Source organism: Coptis chinensis, chromosome 5 (genome assembly GCF_015680905.1).
Source record: "Coptis chinensis isolate HL-2020 chromosome 5, ASM1568090v1, whole genome shotgun sequence".
NCBI classification, from domain to species: domain Eukaryota; kingdom Viridiplantae; phylum Streptophyta; class Magnoliopsida; order Ranunculales; family Ranunculaceae; genus Coptis; species Coptis chinensis.
This window is the reverse complement of record NC_141460.1, coordinates 45,638,912-45,656,258: the sequence shown is the minus strand read 5'-3', so window position 1 is coordinate 45,656,258 and position 17,347 is coordinate 45,638,912. Positions and strand designations below refer to the sequence as shown.

At 38.6% G+C, this 17,347-nt stretch overlaps 1 protein-coding gene and 1 long non-coding RNA gene across 2 annotated transcripts in view; both read right to left on the bottom strand.

Annotated features, from left to right (window-relative positions):
- Nucleotides 1–213: 213 nt before the first annotated feature.
- On the bottom strand, nt 214–2,894 carry LOC147497657 (uncharacterized). The gene is made up of 3 exons (XR_015195208.1): nt 2,706–2,894; nt 2,040–2,096; nt 214–481 (listed from the first exon to the last, which is right to left on the bottom strand). It is a non-coding gene; the product is annotated as an uncharacterized LOC147497657 (long non-coding RNA).
- A 2,781-nt stretch (nt 2,895–5,675) lies between these two features.
- The window catches only part of LOC147497652 (monofunctional riboflavin biosynthesis protein RIBA 3, chloroplastic-like), a 116,941-nt gene continuing 105,269 nt past the window's right edge, over nt 5,676–17,347 (bottom strand). The window contains 8 exon segments of the mRNA XM_086562956.1: nt 5,676–6,039; nt 6,164–6,232; nt 6,372–6,450; nt 7,227–7,525; nt 8,415–8,667; nt 9,949–10,501; nt 10,673–10,960; nt 11,127–11,282. Coding sequence (XP_086419082.1) covers nt 10,325–10,501; nt 10,673–10,960; nt 11,127–11,282 — 621 coding nt within the window. The 3' untranslated portion in view covers nt 5,676–6,039; nt 6,164–6,232; nt 6,372–6,450; ... (1 more) ...; nt 8,415–8,667; nt 9,949–10,324.

Here is a 17,347-nt window from a genome sequence, read left to right as displayed (position 1 = left end):
CTGAGTGATTGGATCTGTTGTTGTTTTTTTCATAAACATCAACTAACAATGTTATTGTGAACTGATTGTGATCTTGAGGTCCATTAAAGAGCCAGAAATATGAAAATAAATAGAGAAATATGAATATATAGGCATATAGCAGATCTTTGTCAAGGTAGTTGAGACTTTAGGTAACAGTCAGAGAGTCTACACCATGAAGTATCTTGTGCCTGGCATTCTCATTATCGGAAACATCTATTGACGAGACTCATTTCTGCATTAAACCTCTTGACGGATCTACAAAACCATTTCATAACAGGTGGAACAAGACGAACAAAACAATGATATCCATGATTATGCTTCTACCATTGTGGTTCATAAAATTCTACCCTCAGCTCAGCAGGACTGTAGTTTTGGATTTTACACATCAGGTGGATCTACATTAGTCACATTTACATGGAAGACTTTATCGATGCCTCTGACTTGGTATGTATTTATGTTCCTATCAACAAAACATTCAGTAAATATCAGATTAATCAGAAATTTAAGGACTTGGAATCTTTTAGGCCTCACATATATTAAAAATAAATAAACCACTAAATTTTTCACAATGGCTACGAAGTGGGTGGCCAGTTATACCCATTCGGAATGGAAATATACCCAAATAGTTATGGGAGGGGTTCTAGGGACATATTTTATCTTGACACGTAAACAAATTCAAAATCGTTAGGGCATTTATAAATTTCGGATTAGGCTAATATTTTGTAGATATAATATCCTAACTATTCTAAACATTGTCACAAATAATAAAAAAAAATCAAAAATTTCTAATCTTGCCAAATATAGTATAAAAAATGGTGAAAATGAACGGTCTACAATTAGCCAAATTTTGTAAATTGTTAACTACATTTGGCAAGTTTGAAATTTTTTGATTTTTTTAATTATTTATGACAATGTTTAGAATAGTTAGGAGATCATATCTACAAAAAATTAGCCTAATCCAAAACTTATAAATACCCTAACGATTTTGAGTTTGTTTACGTGTCAAGATAAAATGTCCCTAGAACCCCTCCCAATAGTTATACCCACATCTATCTAATAAAATAGGAAAGTGTGGGGCCCAAAAAGCCCCATCCAATGGTAGGTAATCATTCTCACCAAAATATGACTTGGTAGATCCAAGTGTTTAGTAGGTTTGTACAATTTTGTTAAGTTCAATCAATCCTATGGGATCTATCCAAAAATCAGCCAAAAGTCAACAATTGCGTTTGGGCTTATAAACTTTTGGGCCTCCAAATTTGACATGGTACTGCACAATTGGCTGACCCAATTGATGCTATTGGGCTTATGGATAATGGGCAATTGGGCTAGCTTTGCGCAGAAGGCGTGACGAGTTGTTTCGCGCCGAAGGCGCACATACGCCTTGCGCTGAAGGTGTGACGAGTCGTTTCGTGCCGAAGGCGCGGCTGGCCTTGTGTCGAAGGCACGACGTGTTGTTTCGTGTTGACGGCACGCATATGCCTTGCATCGAAGGTGCGACGAATTGTCGGGGGTAGCGCGGCAAGCGCATCGAGGTCTCGCGGGCCGTAGACACGGACATACCCTAATAATTTACAACAAAGCATTATGTGTGATGCCCGTCTCATGGCTAAAAACATTTGTGCTACAACTAAGAATGTGATTATACATGCTCAGGCTTGTGCGTGAATTCATAATTAAGATGAACAAAAGCTCTCTCGATCTCCAACAGCTGCTCAAGCTTCTCTTGCAAGGATTTCCCGATGTCATGTGCCTCCCGCAAGGGCATATCAGATGACAAGACATTATCAACATCAACAAAGTAGTGAGACCCAAAAGTGTAAGCATGTAACGCCCTAAACCCACTATATCCTAACTAACCAACCAAAGATATAATGAGTTGGAGAACCCAACTACTTAACCGTCTCGACAAGTGCCAGAACAGTCAAGTAACCGGTTTACAAAATGAAACCATTAAAATAAGTCAAAGACGGGTGATAACTAACAAATATAAAACAAAAACAAAGTGTTCAAATTCTAACCCAAATAATATCCCAACTTCTCTCTCCACGTGGTCAAGAATCAAACACCTGCAAAATCTGTAAGGGCATAAAAACCACGCGCCCTGCAAGTAATATCCACGAACTAGTCTTTTCAAATCTAAATAAAAAATACCAAACATATCAAATAAAATCAAGCCAACACACACTTAATTCCAAATACTTACCAGTAGCAATGTTTCTCAACTATATAAGATGTGGAAATCATAACTCCTTACCTAACACTAAGAATAGTTGCCTCAACCATTACGGGTAAACTCAACAAGTGCAACCCATTACGGGTAAACTCAACAAGTGCAACTTAAACAAATGATCATAAACCCTTATACATAATATATATCTCAAAACTCTGAAAATGCATCACCGTCATACCGATATACTTAAATCAAGCAATTATTCACTAATCACTACAAGTCGGAATACATAACCAAAAGAACAACATCACAAACGAAATAAGTTTCAGTTCAAACATGCGTTCAACATAACAAGAACCAAACTCAACAAGAAATTTACACTAGCATATTAGTTAACCTAGTCATGCATCCAATCTCAAAATAAAGTACACACACAGTAACAGTGTCGACAAAGTCGAAACTAAACTTGGTCATAGTTTATTTAAACGAAAGAAAAGCTTGTAGATATACTTGCCTTTATCTCTGATTTATAGAATGAGATATGTCTATGTTTGATACCAAAAACAATCCTCTTGACTCAGATATACCACGTCCCAAACTCAGCAAAGTTAATCTCCAATTTAGCAACTGAATAACACACTACCAATTTTATTTTATTTCGATACAAAACCGAGCGAACACACGATGAAATAGCAATATAAGAACCACCATGTCAAACCCATATACCAGTGCCGGCTCAACCCTTAGGCGAGTTAGGCGGCCGCCTAAGGCCTCAAATTTGGAAGGCCTCATATTTCCTAATTTATCTACATATTTGTTTATTATTACCTAATTTTATAAAAAAAAAAAAAAAAAAAAAAAAAAAAAAAAAGATATGATAGTCAATTTGTTTACAAATGAGTTTTCTATCCAAGCACTAAATTTCGGAGTGAATTAATGTGGAGTGTATACAATCCAATAGTCCACCGCACAAATGACATCTCAATGTATTAATATGAATCCAATGGCTACAAGCGCGTAGTAATTTCAGTTTTTGTAGGAGTGTGCTCATTTAATCAAATTGTTTCATTGGAAGAATAAAAACAAATGGGAAATCCCATGTTTAGTGAAAGAATCTCCACATTCTATGCATTTTTTTTTCTCTCTTAATTAAACTGTCTTAATTAAAGAAATTGTCATTACACTTCTCTCATTAAATTTTTCTCTCTCACTTGTTCTATTTCACCAATTTCAAGTTTAACCATTTGTCAATTTCACTTTTGAGTTCTAAACGGTTAATCATCAATTCATCATCTAATACTCACAGTTTTTGTGAAATTTTATTTTTTTTATTTCAATATGAATCTATTATTTTATTTATTTATAGTTTTGATATTTATTTGGTTACGTTCTTGTCGTTTTTTCGTTCGATTTGAGTCATGATAGTAGATTTCACTATTAATTTATAATAAAATTGTGAATATATAGTGAATTTTTTTTTGGTGATTATAGATGTCCTAGGAAATAAATGTCTTGCAAATAAAGGCCTCGCCTAAGGCCACATTTTGGCTTGAGCCGGCCCTGCCATATACATAGGGAAGAATCTTTGTAAAATAGCCCGAAGATAACAAATAATATACATGACTTTGTGGGAAAGAGAGAGATGATATTCGGTGCTGTTTTTCTTTTGTTCTATCTCAAAGCTTAAAAACGGTTTTTTTTTTTTTTTTTTTTTTTTTTTTTTTTTCATCCAAAAATGGGCATATGAGAAGAGAGTGAATTTGTGGACACTTGTCCACAAACAGCAGCTTTTCATTGGTTCAAACCATTTTCGGGCACATAAACAGTTTTTTCGAGACAGAATAAACAATTTTCTCAAGCACCAACTCCACCAATCAGCACTTACGGTCAATAGTAGCATGTCCACAAAGTTATTCTGTATAAGAGAACTGACCAAATAAGTGCATCCTTACATGGATTTCCAAAAATAGGCCTATGGGTCATCAACCAAAAAGCCCACCATACAAAATAAAACAGCCCAAATTAATATAATATAATGGACCTAATTACATAAACAAGTGGCCCAATAATATTTCTAATAAAGCCCAAAAATATGGGGTTTCACAAAGCAGGCACAGTATCAAAGTTTCTGATGGCCTTGTCGTGGTTCCAGCATAGGCAAGTATGCAAACCATGCTGGCGCATTGGTTTTTTTTTTTTTTTTCTAAAGCGATTTTAAAGTCTTAAAACCCGTCTCTCAAGTTCGACAGTAAACATGATTTTTTTGGATTCTAATTCTAATTAGTAATTGTAATTATGTAGAAAAAGCTCATCTATTTTTTTAATAGAAAATAATTATGTTATTTAAGTAGCATTAGAAAGGTTTTTCTAAATTATTAATAAAAGAGAGCTTATTCTAATATTAGCGAGAGAAATTGGGAATAATTATATAATTTAAGTGATATTAGGAAGACTTTTCTAAATTATTAATAAATAGGGGGTTTGTTCTAATTTTTGTGAGGGATGTGTTTCGAAATTGAGCAACTATGGAGATTACAAATTGCCTACTCAACAGTGGAGAGGGATTCCTAAATACCCGGCTATCATATAGTGTAGAGATACGTTAGTTTCTGGAGATACTCTGGGGCTGCTGACTTGTCTACCATTTTCCAGCACCGTAACCGACCATGTTCAGATGGAGTCAATGCCAACTGCATGTGATAAAATGTCAGGTTATACAAACAAGGTTACCAAACTTGCAGAAAAAGGGCTGCTAACAGCTCATATACTACAAGATATTTGGAGAGTAAGAAATAAGGCTAAGTTTGAGGGCAAATTGCCCAACAGAGATAGCCTGCTTAGAAGAGCTTATGCCTAGTGGAACAGGAGCCTGGAAGCATATAGAGAACCTCAGGGAGAAGTCCTTCCAAACTCTTACATTTTTAAGACTTGGCTTGATGAGAAAAACAATCCTATTTTTCCTATAGTGGAATTAGATAATGTATTAATCCGTTTTGATGCGGCCTTCTGTACGGAAACAAGGGCGGCAGCAGCAGGGACTTTGGCTTGGGATAGAGAAGGAACTGTGGTGGGAGCAGCTACACGGCACTTTGAAGATGGGTCTGCAGAAGAGGCAGAGATGGTGGCACTGGAAGTGGCTGTTAAACTAGCTAGGACTACAGGAAGCACATCAGTTTTGTTTGAAGGAGACTGCCGTCAAGTTATTTTGGCTGCACAGAACTTGAATGAGCAGCAATTGATAAACTGGAAATTCGATGCTATTAGATATAATATTTAGGAGTTATGCTAGACTAACACATTTTGTAGGTTTAGTTAGATTAGTAGGCAAGTGAATAATGAAGTTCATGCTCTAGCCAAGTGGGCTTCTAGATATCAGGATCTGAACTCTCTTCCTGCTTTTTTGTTAGACAGTAGTACTGTACCTCTTATGCTATGAATGTTATAAGACATGTTTTCAACGAAAAAAAAAAAAAAAACTTGCACAAACAAGAACAATTCCGGACATGATAATATTAGATAATGTCAGTCCTGTATAATAATAATAGTAAAACCACACAGCCAGATCGGTTGTCCTAATATAGTTTATGGCCAGATCTGGTTGGACAGAAATGCTCTAACAAATGGACAAAAATAGGAGAACACAAGTCTTTTGTCAAGATGTGAACTTCAGCAGTAAGTATAGATCTTAACCTAAGTTTACCCTATTACAGAATGGATCAAAGAGTGTTCAACATAGATGAAAATAGAAAATTTCATCTTCATGCTTAGGCAGCTACTCCTCAAAAGGAAAAGGGGTTACATCACTTACAAGTATACCTCCCACAGGGTCCATAAAGTCATTATGTAATCTGCAAGGAGTGCAGCATCAAGATAAATAATGTTAGTGATGACATCAAAGAAGTGATCCTAAGTAAAAGCTTTGACGATCTCATTTGTGAAAGAGCTGCAGTAAAATACTAGGAGGAGCTTAACCAGAGTTACTGATAGCATGATGGAGATGACCCATGCCTCTTGCTCCTTAGTCAAGTGAAACTTATCCTCCTACAGCCAACAATCCAATGATCAATTAAGTGCAGAATTGGGAGAACAGAATATGTCAATCAACAAATGGAAAATTGAAGCAGCAGCGCGGCGATTCAAGCTGTGAAGAAAATCAACTATACTTCAATGATGCACTTACATCATACCAATGTCCGAACTGACTCCAAGATGATTTGTAGACCAAATGTCGCCATAACCGAGGCAAAAACAAGGATTCCCTGCAAGCATTTTCATTTGAGAAAATGAGTATAATAAACCAACTAAACAATCCATTGCTATGCACAATCTCTTTTACATATGAAGAGAAATGTAAGTTAAAAGAAGTAATGTGGCTGCTTGTTTTTCTTTCTTCTCATAAATTAACCACAAGATATGATGAATACTTTTAGAAGTATAGTTGAAATAGTAACTAAACGTAAATATTAACTAGGGGGAAGTACCAATTATTGGCATTCTTCAGAAATCTAACTTATGATTTTAGTACATGAGGATGTTCATTATCATAAACGTAGCTACAGTTACTGAGTTGCTCGACAGGTGCAAGAATGATAGTCCTTTACTGCAAGAACAATGGAAAGCAGCTTTTATCACTTTTTCTTTTTGTATTTTGTACTTTCATTTTTTGATAGTTTGAAATTTATTCCCTTAACCCTTAAATTCCCTTTAACCCATATGAAGGGGAAAATCATACACAAGACCTCGGGCCCAACCTCCTAAGTCTTGACCAGTAGGCCACTGGACACCTTCACTTACCTCGTTGGCTTATGGGAGAACATAAATGGGAATCTCTACAGCAAAAATATGCCAAGGTTCAGAGGCATATAACTTGCAGGTTCTACGAGTTACTAAATTAGCCTATGATAAAACAAAAAGTCACATGTCTACCATCACACGTGACTTAGCAGCTCTCGAAATGACTAAACCATAAGCTAAATAAAAGTAAAAAACCTAAGAACAAGAGTAAAACAACGGAGTTCGTTTGAGGAAATTCCACCTCTGATATGGTTCAATTGAGGGAGCCAATTCCTACAAGTTCAACACAACGTGCAGATCACGAAAATATTCTGCCTGCCTTTGCTGATTCACTCACAAGCTTCAATACAATTTCATCTAAACTACACGAACATATACCACTACACCACTGCATGGGTAATTCTTCAGAGGGAGAGTAATGGTGCAGTCATTGGTGCTTATATTGGAAGACTAGGTATTGCTGGAAGCTTTGCCATATTGGAGGGAATAAGGAAATCGAAACGGGATGGAGGAATATATGATTCGAATTTGATTGTAAACCTGCACTTAAAACAATTCAAGAAGATAAGGTGCATCAGAGGCTCAAAGCAGCCTGGGATCAAATGAAAACCTAATCAGATCGGATAAATATCACCAGTGTGTGGAGCGAGGCCCAAGACAAATAGTTTGTCTGCCCAAGGGAACGAGGCAATGGTGGAATTCTAGGCCACCCTTTCTACATAGAATGGAAAGCAAGGACACGACATACTAAAGATTTGTGAACAGAAATGGTGTAAAGTTAGTGCTACATATCAAGCACTCCATTCTTATCTCTTATTCTTTGGAAGCTACTTTGTAACACATTTTTGCTATATGATACAAAACCTTTTAGAAGAAGAAAAAAATTAGGGCAATACGTGAACATTATTATAAAAATTATTACAGGGGAAATTATCACAGCAAAAATAACTTTTGTTGTTTAGAGATGCCTTGCAACTTGTAGCGCGCTTGTCCCCTACCACTTCTGTATGATTTCTTTCCAATATTCAATAAAATATATTTTTTTGGATTAAAAGTTTTTAAAATAAAAAAACTATTTTCTAAACTATTTTCTTTAGCAATATGCCAATACCCTTAAAGAGGCAATGGGTAATACTTCTACAATGAGTCCCACTTTAAGAGTAAGCCAATGGGTGTGCAATGTCCTAGAGAATATTTCCAACTTATCCAATTGAAAAATGCCTGAACAACAAACCCATCCATACACATGCCCTATGATGATGATGAGGTACTAGTACAACTGTAGTGTGCAAAAGTTCTTTAAGAATAAGATTCCAAGTTAATTTTCGACACCATTTGCAACATATGTCAAGAAACATAAGAACTTAAATTACTCTCAACCATGACGTATATGACTCTACTAATAAAAAGTTTACAGAAGGTAACTGACCAGCGGTTGCATATGCTTCCTCCCGATAGGATACTGACAGAGGTTCTGCATCTGCATAGTGAATGCTGTGAATCACAAAATGAAACCCGGCAATAGATCTAGAAGTGAGTCTAACGTAGATGCTATGATGGCCAATGAACAACTCCTGATTGATGAATAAACTTTAGCAACAAAAAGAATCATGTTTGCAATATTTGATATTCTGATGACCATCGTCTCACTCCTAGCCAACTTATCTCGCTCTTCCTAGAAACTGACAAAAGCACATTTAACCATTTAACGTGATAAAAATTAATTACTGCTGTAGTACCCCTCTAAGAGAAAACCAATAAAAGCTAGAGATCATATAAACCTTTGACATCTCAAGAAGAAAACCACGCTCTGCTAAGGCATCCATTCATTGAACTCTTCCATTATTTCTACCTGCTACTGGTAATACTAGATTACTAGGCAACCACATCTTCAGAAGCTAGACCCACAAACAAAGAAATCAAAAAAAGGTTCACACACTTTCTAAAGAACGAATCTTAGTGCATTAATCCAAAGGGTTAGTTAGTGTTCACCCACACCCACCCCCCCCCCCAACTAGATGAGCCAATTAGGATCTCCCCCCCAACACTAGATGGCCAATTAGGGTCTCCCCCCCCCCCCCCCAAAAAAAAATACACACAAAAAAAATACGGTCAACCTAAGTTGACTTTTTTTTTTGTGTGTACTTGGGGGGGGAGACCCGAATTTCCCCATCTAGGGGGGTTAACCCTAATCCAAAAGCATTTCTAGTACACTTAGACACTAAATTAGACAATTAAAATGTGTCCAATGTATACATAGGTTCCCAGGGTGTTTATGCTTTTATCATTTCACTCGTTTTCTGGAAATATCATTTCACACTTGCAGATTATGAAGATTCTTAGTAAAACAGAGGCATTCAATTATCTCTCTGGAATAAAGAGAATGAACAAAGAGTAACATTGTATATAAAAATAGTGTTTTTTTTTATAGGCGTATGTAAAAGTAGTCGTGCCTAAGCAAAAGTAAATCCACCACTGCAACCATATTTAGATTATGTTTGATATGCAAAAGAATTAAAGTTGTAACTTCCCAAGATCTGTAGTTGTCTTGGGTGGTTGTGCTACCAATGTCTTTAACAGAACTGAAATAAAAACTGAATCAGAACTTTTCTTCCCCTTGTAAAGGCAATCGAGTTTGGCATCCATTGTGACCTCATTCTTAACTTCTCAAAGCCTATTTTTTGCAAGAACCAATCAAGATTCGCATAACAAATCTATTCTCTACACAACACAGAGCCAATAACACATTATAACTACTAATATATTTACAGAACTCATTAAATCAATCATGTAACAACTCCAAGATTTTAAACAAGTCACACCAACTACTTAGTAAAAAAAATGTCAAAACACAATCTTTTTTGTAAGTTTTAGTGCAAATGGTATTAGCTTAAAAAGTCAAACTTTACTAAAAACAGCTAAACAGATTCTATGCTAAAAACAAAAACCATACAAAAACATACTGTGAAGTTGACCTAAGACACCAAGACAGTAATGATGTGGAGGTGGCTTTTCAGCATACTCAGAACATCATTGAATGCCATCAAAGTTTAACCTCCAAGACCTTTCCTCATTTCCTGACTCCAACAAGTAATGTTCTTCTCCTCCTTCTACTGAACTGCCCATACTTGTCTTTACTAGCTCCACCATTTTTTCTCTCTCTTCAAAAAAACAAGAAGGAAAAGTGTTTCTGTTTGGAAAAAGTATGAATAGTATGAAAGAGAGAATGGTATGAAGGTGAAAAATATATACTTTTTCTTCCACATTTCCACAAATTGCCCCTCTTTCTTTTGCCGCCTTTCTTTTTCAGTTTCCCAAACTCATTTCTAATGTGGCCCATTAAAATTTGCAATAGGATAGGTCGGAGCCATAGATGTGGCCCATTTTGTTACGTGTTATGGGTGAAATAACTGGAACTCGGCCAACAACAGCCAAACCATAGCCCTTCAGACCAGTGAATTTGGCTGGATTGTTTGTCATCAAGGGCATTGTGCGAACCCTTATGTCCCTTAGAATCTGGTAGCAGCAAAAGAATGATTAAAGTTAATAGTCATCTACTGGTGATGGAATTTACTGAAACAACGGAGTACCAGTAGGCAGTAGCATACTGGGTTCACATTTCAACTGTCAAGTGCACTACCACACATAAATTAGTGAAACAAGAATGATAGAAGATTGATGTCGCACCTGAGCTCCAATGCCATAGTCGCGAGCATCAGCTGAAAAACCAAGTTCCAACAACTGTATCTGTCCTTGGTCCTGCAAATTGTAGGCCATGAGTTTATGACCCAAGTCGATTCCTCTTCCCTCATGGCCATGAAGATACAGCACTACACCTCGACCGGCCTGCTCAACTACTTGCACTGCCAATGCTAACTGGTTACCACAATCACATCTAGCTGATCCAAATATATCTCCAGTTAAGCACTCTGAGTGCACCCTTACAAGAATATCTTGCCCATATTCGATGCTACCCTGATATTGGTTTAGTATTGTAGTTTAACATATCAAAGCTGAAAACCAAATGAAGGAAGTATACCGACTATGTGTTCCGTCTCAAGATTTTTTATGCCTACTTTTGGAACAGAATTGGAGATACTATGTAACTCTTAATAACTTATACGCCGTCTTGCATAGTCACCTTCACAATGGCTATAAGTTTTGTTCCGTCTAATCTTGAACGATAGCAGTAGACCTGAGATATTTTGTGGGCAATCAGGATACAGCAATTCTTTCGACCAGTGTAAAGGGCGTATTTGGGTTTTCCTTTACATACAAGGAGAGGGGAAAAAGGGATTAATTATAGTAAAGACCGAGTTCGTCCTGAGAGCGAACTGCCTACGTATCTTGCTCTCGATTCTGGGGGGAGAGAAGGATCAGGTCTGGCATAGTTCGTATGTGAGGTATTTATAGATGGTGAGAGTGGATCTTCGTCCGCCACGTGTAAAGTACTGAACAAATGTAGGGTGGAGATTAGGGAGGCGTGTGAGAACTGTGCTTGTAGGTCTGCTGTGATGATGCGGATTAGTAGCATGGGTCCCTAGCTTGCGGCCGTGGTCAGTAGCTGGTGGCAGGGATTTGTGCACGTGCATCTCCACTCATGATTGCTTCTAGAAGGTAAGATGAGTTTCATTATAGCCCGAGCCGCGGTCGTCACGGTGAAATGCGGATCGCGATCTCTTAGTTTGTAGAGGCGACCTGGCTACGAAGGTCGGTGCGGTACGTCATAGGTCGGTTTGGTGTTTCCATCTTGCTGAGCACGTGCCTGATATTCCTAAAAGGGACTATCACTCCCTCACACAGCCCCTTCTCTGTAGGGCGTGCCGGTTGAAAAGATGACCTGCTGAGAGAACACGGTGGCGTGTCAGAAGTGGAAATATCCGCCGAGCTATGCAAAACGATCCGTGCTATCGTTTGAGTTGGTGGGTGTAGATGTTTGCCACGTGTTTGACACGCGTGGCGGATCTGGCGATTCGCGAAAAAAGCGTCCGCCCAATTTTTCGTGGATTTGAAAAAGACGGGGGCGGTTGGTTGGAAATCGTGTGCGGCTAGGGCTAGGGTGTAATCATGACGCCTTGGAAACTGGAGGGGCGGTTGTTCAAAAACTTACGCTGGGTCTTTGAAGCGCGCGTCATTTTGCTGCTTCGCCTTGTAGAAAATACTTCACTACACCAACAGCTTTCAGGTTAGTTTTCTGCCATTGTTGAACTTCTGCTTCTTTCTTCGTTCTTAGTCTTTGGTCTAGAGTTGTTTAGGGCGTTCGGTTAGTTACTAGCAGCTAGAACTGTGGGAGATAAGGGAGAGATGTTTGACTCAGATGACACGTGATCTAATGAGGTTCGCGAAGTTTCTCTTAGTTGGGATGGTGAGGAGGAAGAGAAAGATGAGTCGGTTTGCGGGGTGAGCGAGGGTGGTGATGAAGATGAGGCGGTTGAGGAGGCTGGAAGTGGGGGAGATGAGGCTCGATCTGCGTCTGTGGTTGCTGAAGCTAGCACTTCAGGTCGCCGTGAGGGGTCGTTGATAAACGTAAAATGAGTAGTTTTACTAATGAATAAAGCGATGAAACTCTAAACGCAAGAAAAACTAAACTTAATTATGCGTTTCTATCAAAAATTTCTATACTCTCAATTCTATCGAAATAGAGTGGAGTAAAAAGTTCGTTCCACTCTTAGTTCTTTAGCATTCAAGTTTCCTAGATTGACTAATCTATTCAAAGTCTAATAAGAGCAATGGTGGGAATTATACTACGATGTGAATTAAAACTAGACGTAATATAAAGATTATAACTTTATTAAATTTAACTAAACAATAATTGAAATCTAAATTAATAACTAAGAATTGAATAACAACAATTGAAATTAGATCTAACAATTTTAAATGACAAAATCGAAATGAACAAGAAATAACTATTTTATTTATCTAATCAATGAAGAACTATGATTCAAAAAATTAATCCAAAACAATGTATGAAACTAATTAATTTAACTAATTGAATTCAAAAACTAGATGTACAAGCTATTTTAATGGCTACTTTCTATTCTAGATTATCTAACTATATCTAACTTAAGAGCTAAGTCTTGTTTTATGCAAGGGAGGAGACCAGATCCACAATTTTGTGCATGGGCTGAGGAGCCATGTTTTGGGCCGGAAAATCGAGCCCAAAGCCCAATTTCTTCAGTCCACAAAGCTCGTTTCAGCTGGCTTTGACTTCAGCAGACTTTTCGTCCACTTTTACTCCTCTGATTGGGTCAAGGCTTAGACCATTGGAAAGCTCTTTCCGAGCCGGTCGTTTTGACGTAAGGTAGGTCCAATTATGAGGCCTGAGTTTAAAGATATGGTCTTCGAAAGTTCTGCTGACTTGTGCTCTGTTTCTGCCCGTGTTGACTTTTCAGCTTTTGACCGGGCTTTACAAAGGCTTTGTCTCCTTGAATCTTGGCCTTTATCACAGAACTTCTTAGCAACCAACCCTTGCTCCTTTATCTCGCCAAAGTGGCACATTTCTGCACATAATTGACTTTACTGCCTGAAATACATAAAAACACGTAATCAACATTAACTCTTATTTATTACTCGCATAATTGGTCTAAAAGTATGATTGTTAAGGGGTTAGAACTACAGTTTTGGGCTCTTATCAAACCACCCCCAAACATCATTTTGCTTGTCCTCAAGCAAATATGATAAATTAGAATAAGTGACCAAAAATGGAGTTCTAACTACTCTCGTTTCGCTGAGTGCGATTGCATTTACCATATGCAACAAGGCCTTAAACCACTAGGAATTCCCTAGTAGACGAGTTTAGCCTCGTGAGAGTTTTCCATTGAAGGTACTCACAAATGTCATCTATACTACATCGACTAAGAAATAAAACTATTGTTTCCTTATTCATGCTCCAAATTATTTATACATCTCACTAGCAATGAATACAGAATAATCAAGTCAAAACCTAAGCTAATATATGCATAATAATCAATCATCTATAATAAACATATATACAATGAGTAATACTAAGAAATGCACTAGCAGGTCCGTTTTTGAAAACTCGGAATACCGTCCTTAAGTAGGTCCTCACAAAAATGTCAAGACAAAAACCACTCTGATTTTTCCGCTCAAGTTTCGCTACTCCAGTGTGTAGTGGGCACACTTTACCTTACCATCTCAATGACACACAAGGAAGCCGGAGTCGATCAAACACATCTGCCACTTACTATCACACTAGCCTATTCCTAATTGAGCTAGAGGTCTTTATTAGGTGTTGCAGGGATTAGGAGATGGTTTAAGAAGGAAGGAAATGGACATATCTATATCCTAACAGATGCCTTAATTACACGTTTTTCTATGCCCCCCCCCCAAACAAAAAGTATGCTTTGTCCTCAAAGTATTTTAAATAAAGAAGATAGGAATATACCAATGAAACGCATGAAATTCCGGAACATCTGCAAAACAATGTTATAACATACTAATATAAAATAAAAACTGACACAACTCTATAGGAGTTCCACCCGTTATGGGGTAGTAAGAAATTACTTGCTTAGGACATAAGCAGACACTAACTGAAACTAAAACTTACCTGCACTCCCGCTTACTCTTCCTCTTCCTCGTCATCCGCTGTAATGAGATGAGGTTCCTTCGCGTCCTGCCACACCATGATAACTTGCCAAGCTTCACGCTATTTATCATCTATGATTACTAACCTATCGAGTGTTGCTATGTCTGATGGGGTGTAAGGAGCAACCAAATGAGGTTGCACCTGCCATCCCGGCCAAGTCATTACTCGAAAAGAGCGAACTACCCAATTGGTGGGTCTCATGACTTTGACCCTTTTCCAATCCGTGAACTGGGTACAGAATTCAAGTAGACAACTGAGCATGATGCGACAAACTAATACAGGCATAAGAAGATACTTATGCCTCATGCTTTGGGCTCTCTTAAGACTAGCCACTAAGACTGGGGGAATGTCGTATCGGCGACGTCCCTCAGCTAAAGCAAGGAAAACGTCACCAGTGGTACTATTGGCAAAAGTAAACTGCCACTCCCCTAGAATATTCATCAAGATGAATAACATGATGGTGCCTACATTTAGGGACAGACTACCAAGGGCTATGTTGTAACGCCCTTGGTCCATTATACGAAATACCCCTACCCCATAATATTCATGGAAATATATATAGTCATAGAGGTAGGCATTATCGGTCATATATCCCCACGTGTGAATAGGGTCAGGTATTGGTATTCCCGAAACTAATGCTACGACATACTTATTGAATTCTAGTGGCGTGTCATCTACCGTGACGGAGAATTCTTGTTCTCCGTTTTGGTTACAATAGAACTTAACATTATTGTAAAAAAAATTCAGTAAGCTTAGGTGAATACGAGTCGGCGTCACTTACCAGTAGATGCCTCCACCCTAACTACAAGATCCTTTCGCGGAACCAATGTCCATAAGTGTCGCTTCCCAACAAGTGTTCGAAGGACTACTCCGGTATCACTATAGGAGAAGTCATCACAAAACTACTTGCTAGAACAGCTGCTACTATCCTGGAACAACCCTTGGAAAACTGGAAATTTTTGGTGCCCACAGGGGTCAGGGCGCAGGTGTGCTCAAGCTATGCCTGGACTGGGCGCAGGGTGCGCTCTGATGAATATCGAGTTCTAGGCACTTGGGCAGGGTGCGCTCACTTTTAGCCTGGGATGGGCGCGGGTTGCGCTTCGGATGAAAACTTGAATTCCAGTGTTTTGGGCGAGGTAGGTTCAGGTTTAGCTAGCTACAGTCGCAGGTCGGGTAGGGTAGAATTTCTCTCGACAAGGCTTAGCGCTGCCGGGGAGCTGATAGGCCGAAGTGCGAAGGAAAAATAAGGTAAAGTGGGAGTGAAACATGAGAGATGAATGTGATATGTAGTTGGGGTTGTGAGTGTAGAATGAATGCAGTTTTTATAGGTTTTAAATTGCTAAAACGAATCGGGAAGTTGCCAAAAAGCTTTAAGGCAATTGCCGAAAATAATAAAATTTCCAAAACCGAAAACGGAAACAACTCATATTCTTGATTCTAAAACAACCATAATATCTTTTAGGTTGAATTTAGGATAGAATCTGCCTAACTCATCGAGATTTCATCCTACCACAATATCTATTCCTAGCGATGCCCATATCGGCAATATTCTCAACCCTCACTCCAACACAACTTCTAAAATGGATGATCATATAGCGAATTATGCTAGGCTAAATAATACCACCCCCAAACAAATCGGGAAGGTGGAATTAATGATAAAAACAATGCATAATTCGAAAATAACCAACTTATATTAAAATTGAATTCAAACAACAGAACCCAACCAAATTCAAATTTAATTACTGAACTAATATTTTTACATTCGAACTAAATAAAAAAAATACAATAAAACAAATCAACTCATCAAATCCCTAAACAACACACTACTGGTAATGGAATCTGCATGAGAAGGAGATGGCTTTTGGCTTCCGAAGGGCCAGAACCATCCGTCCTGTGGCGACGACGCTCGTGCCTAACAGACTGCTCCTCAAAAGAACCCCCCTGGGGTGGAAAGCGTGCAAGCATGTCGTCTCGGAACTGGCACTGAGCTTCCATCTCAGCCCTCATTTGTTCCCACCGCTCATCTTCGTGCCGGGCACGAGTCTCAAAGTTATGATGCATGGTAGCCTGCCGAGTCCGGAGGTCTTTGCAAATAGTATTTAGGGAACGCATGCCACGATGAATCACAGTCATGCATTCTGCGTCCGACCTACACCGCTCCAAGGCATCGGCATCAAAACATGTCGTGTCATCCTCATCCTCCGAGTCGGTCTCTTCAGCTACCCTCTCTTTAGGCAACCTCCAAACTCGTTGGATACACTCCATAAAAATATGAGGATTTCGGTTCTCTTTCAGGCAAATCCTATTAGACCTCGGAGTCACTCTCAGGGTCATCATGATCTTCGTAATCAAAACAGGGAGAGGTGCAATACTCTTCCCAACTCCCCTAATCATGTTTCTCAAAAACTCCACAATACAAAACTCATACTTCTGCTGCTGGAGTATCCATAGCACGTGAAGGCAGTTCAGATCTATGTCGCTGACTTTCTCCTTCCTTATTACATTCCTACCAATCCACTGAGGTACAGCCAGCTAGTTGGTTCTGAGAGATGCTTGGCAAACACAATGCGAGCTCGCATTGTAGTTCCCTTCAGAAACAGTCGCGTTCATCAAAGGTTCTACAAAGCAAGAACGGGAATCCTCAGAATGTGGCATCGAGATGGTGTCTAGGCGGAATGCCTAAAATCTCAGCCAACAACCCAGTAGTAACCTCTCTCTTCCTCCCAGCCACCTTAAGTAAAATTCTATTCCCATCC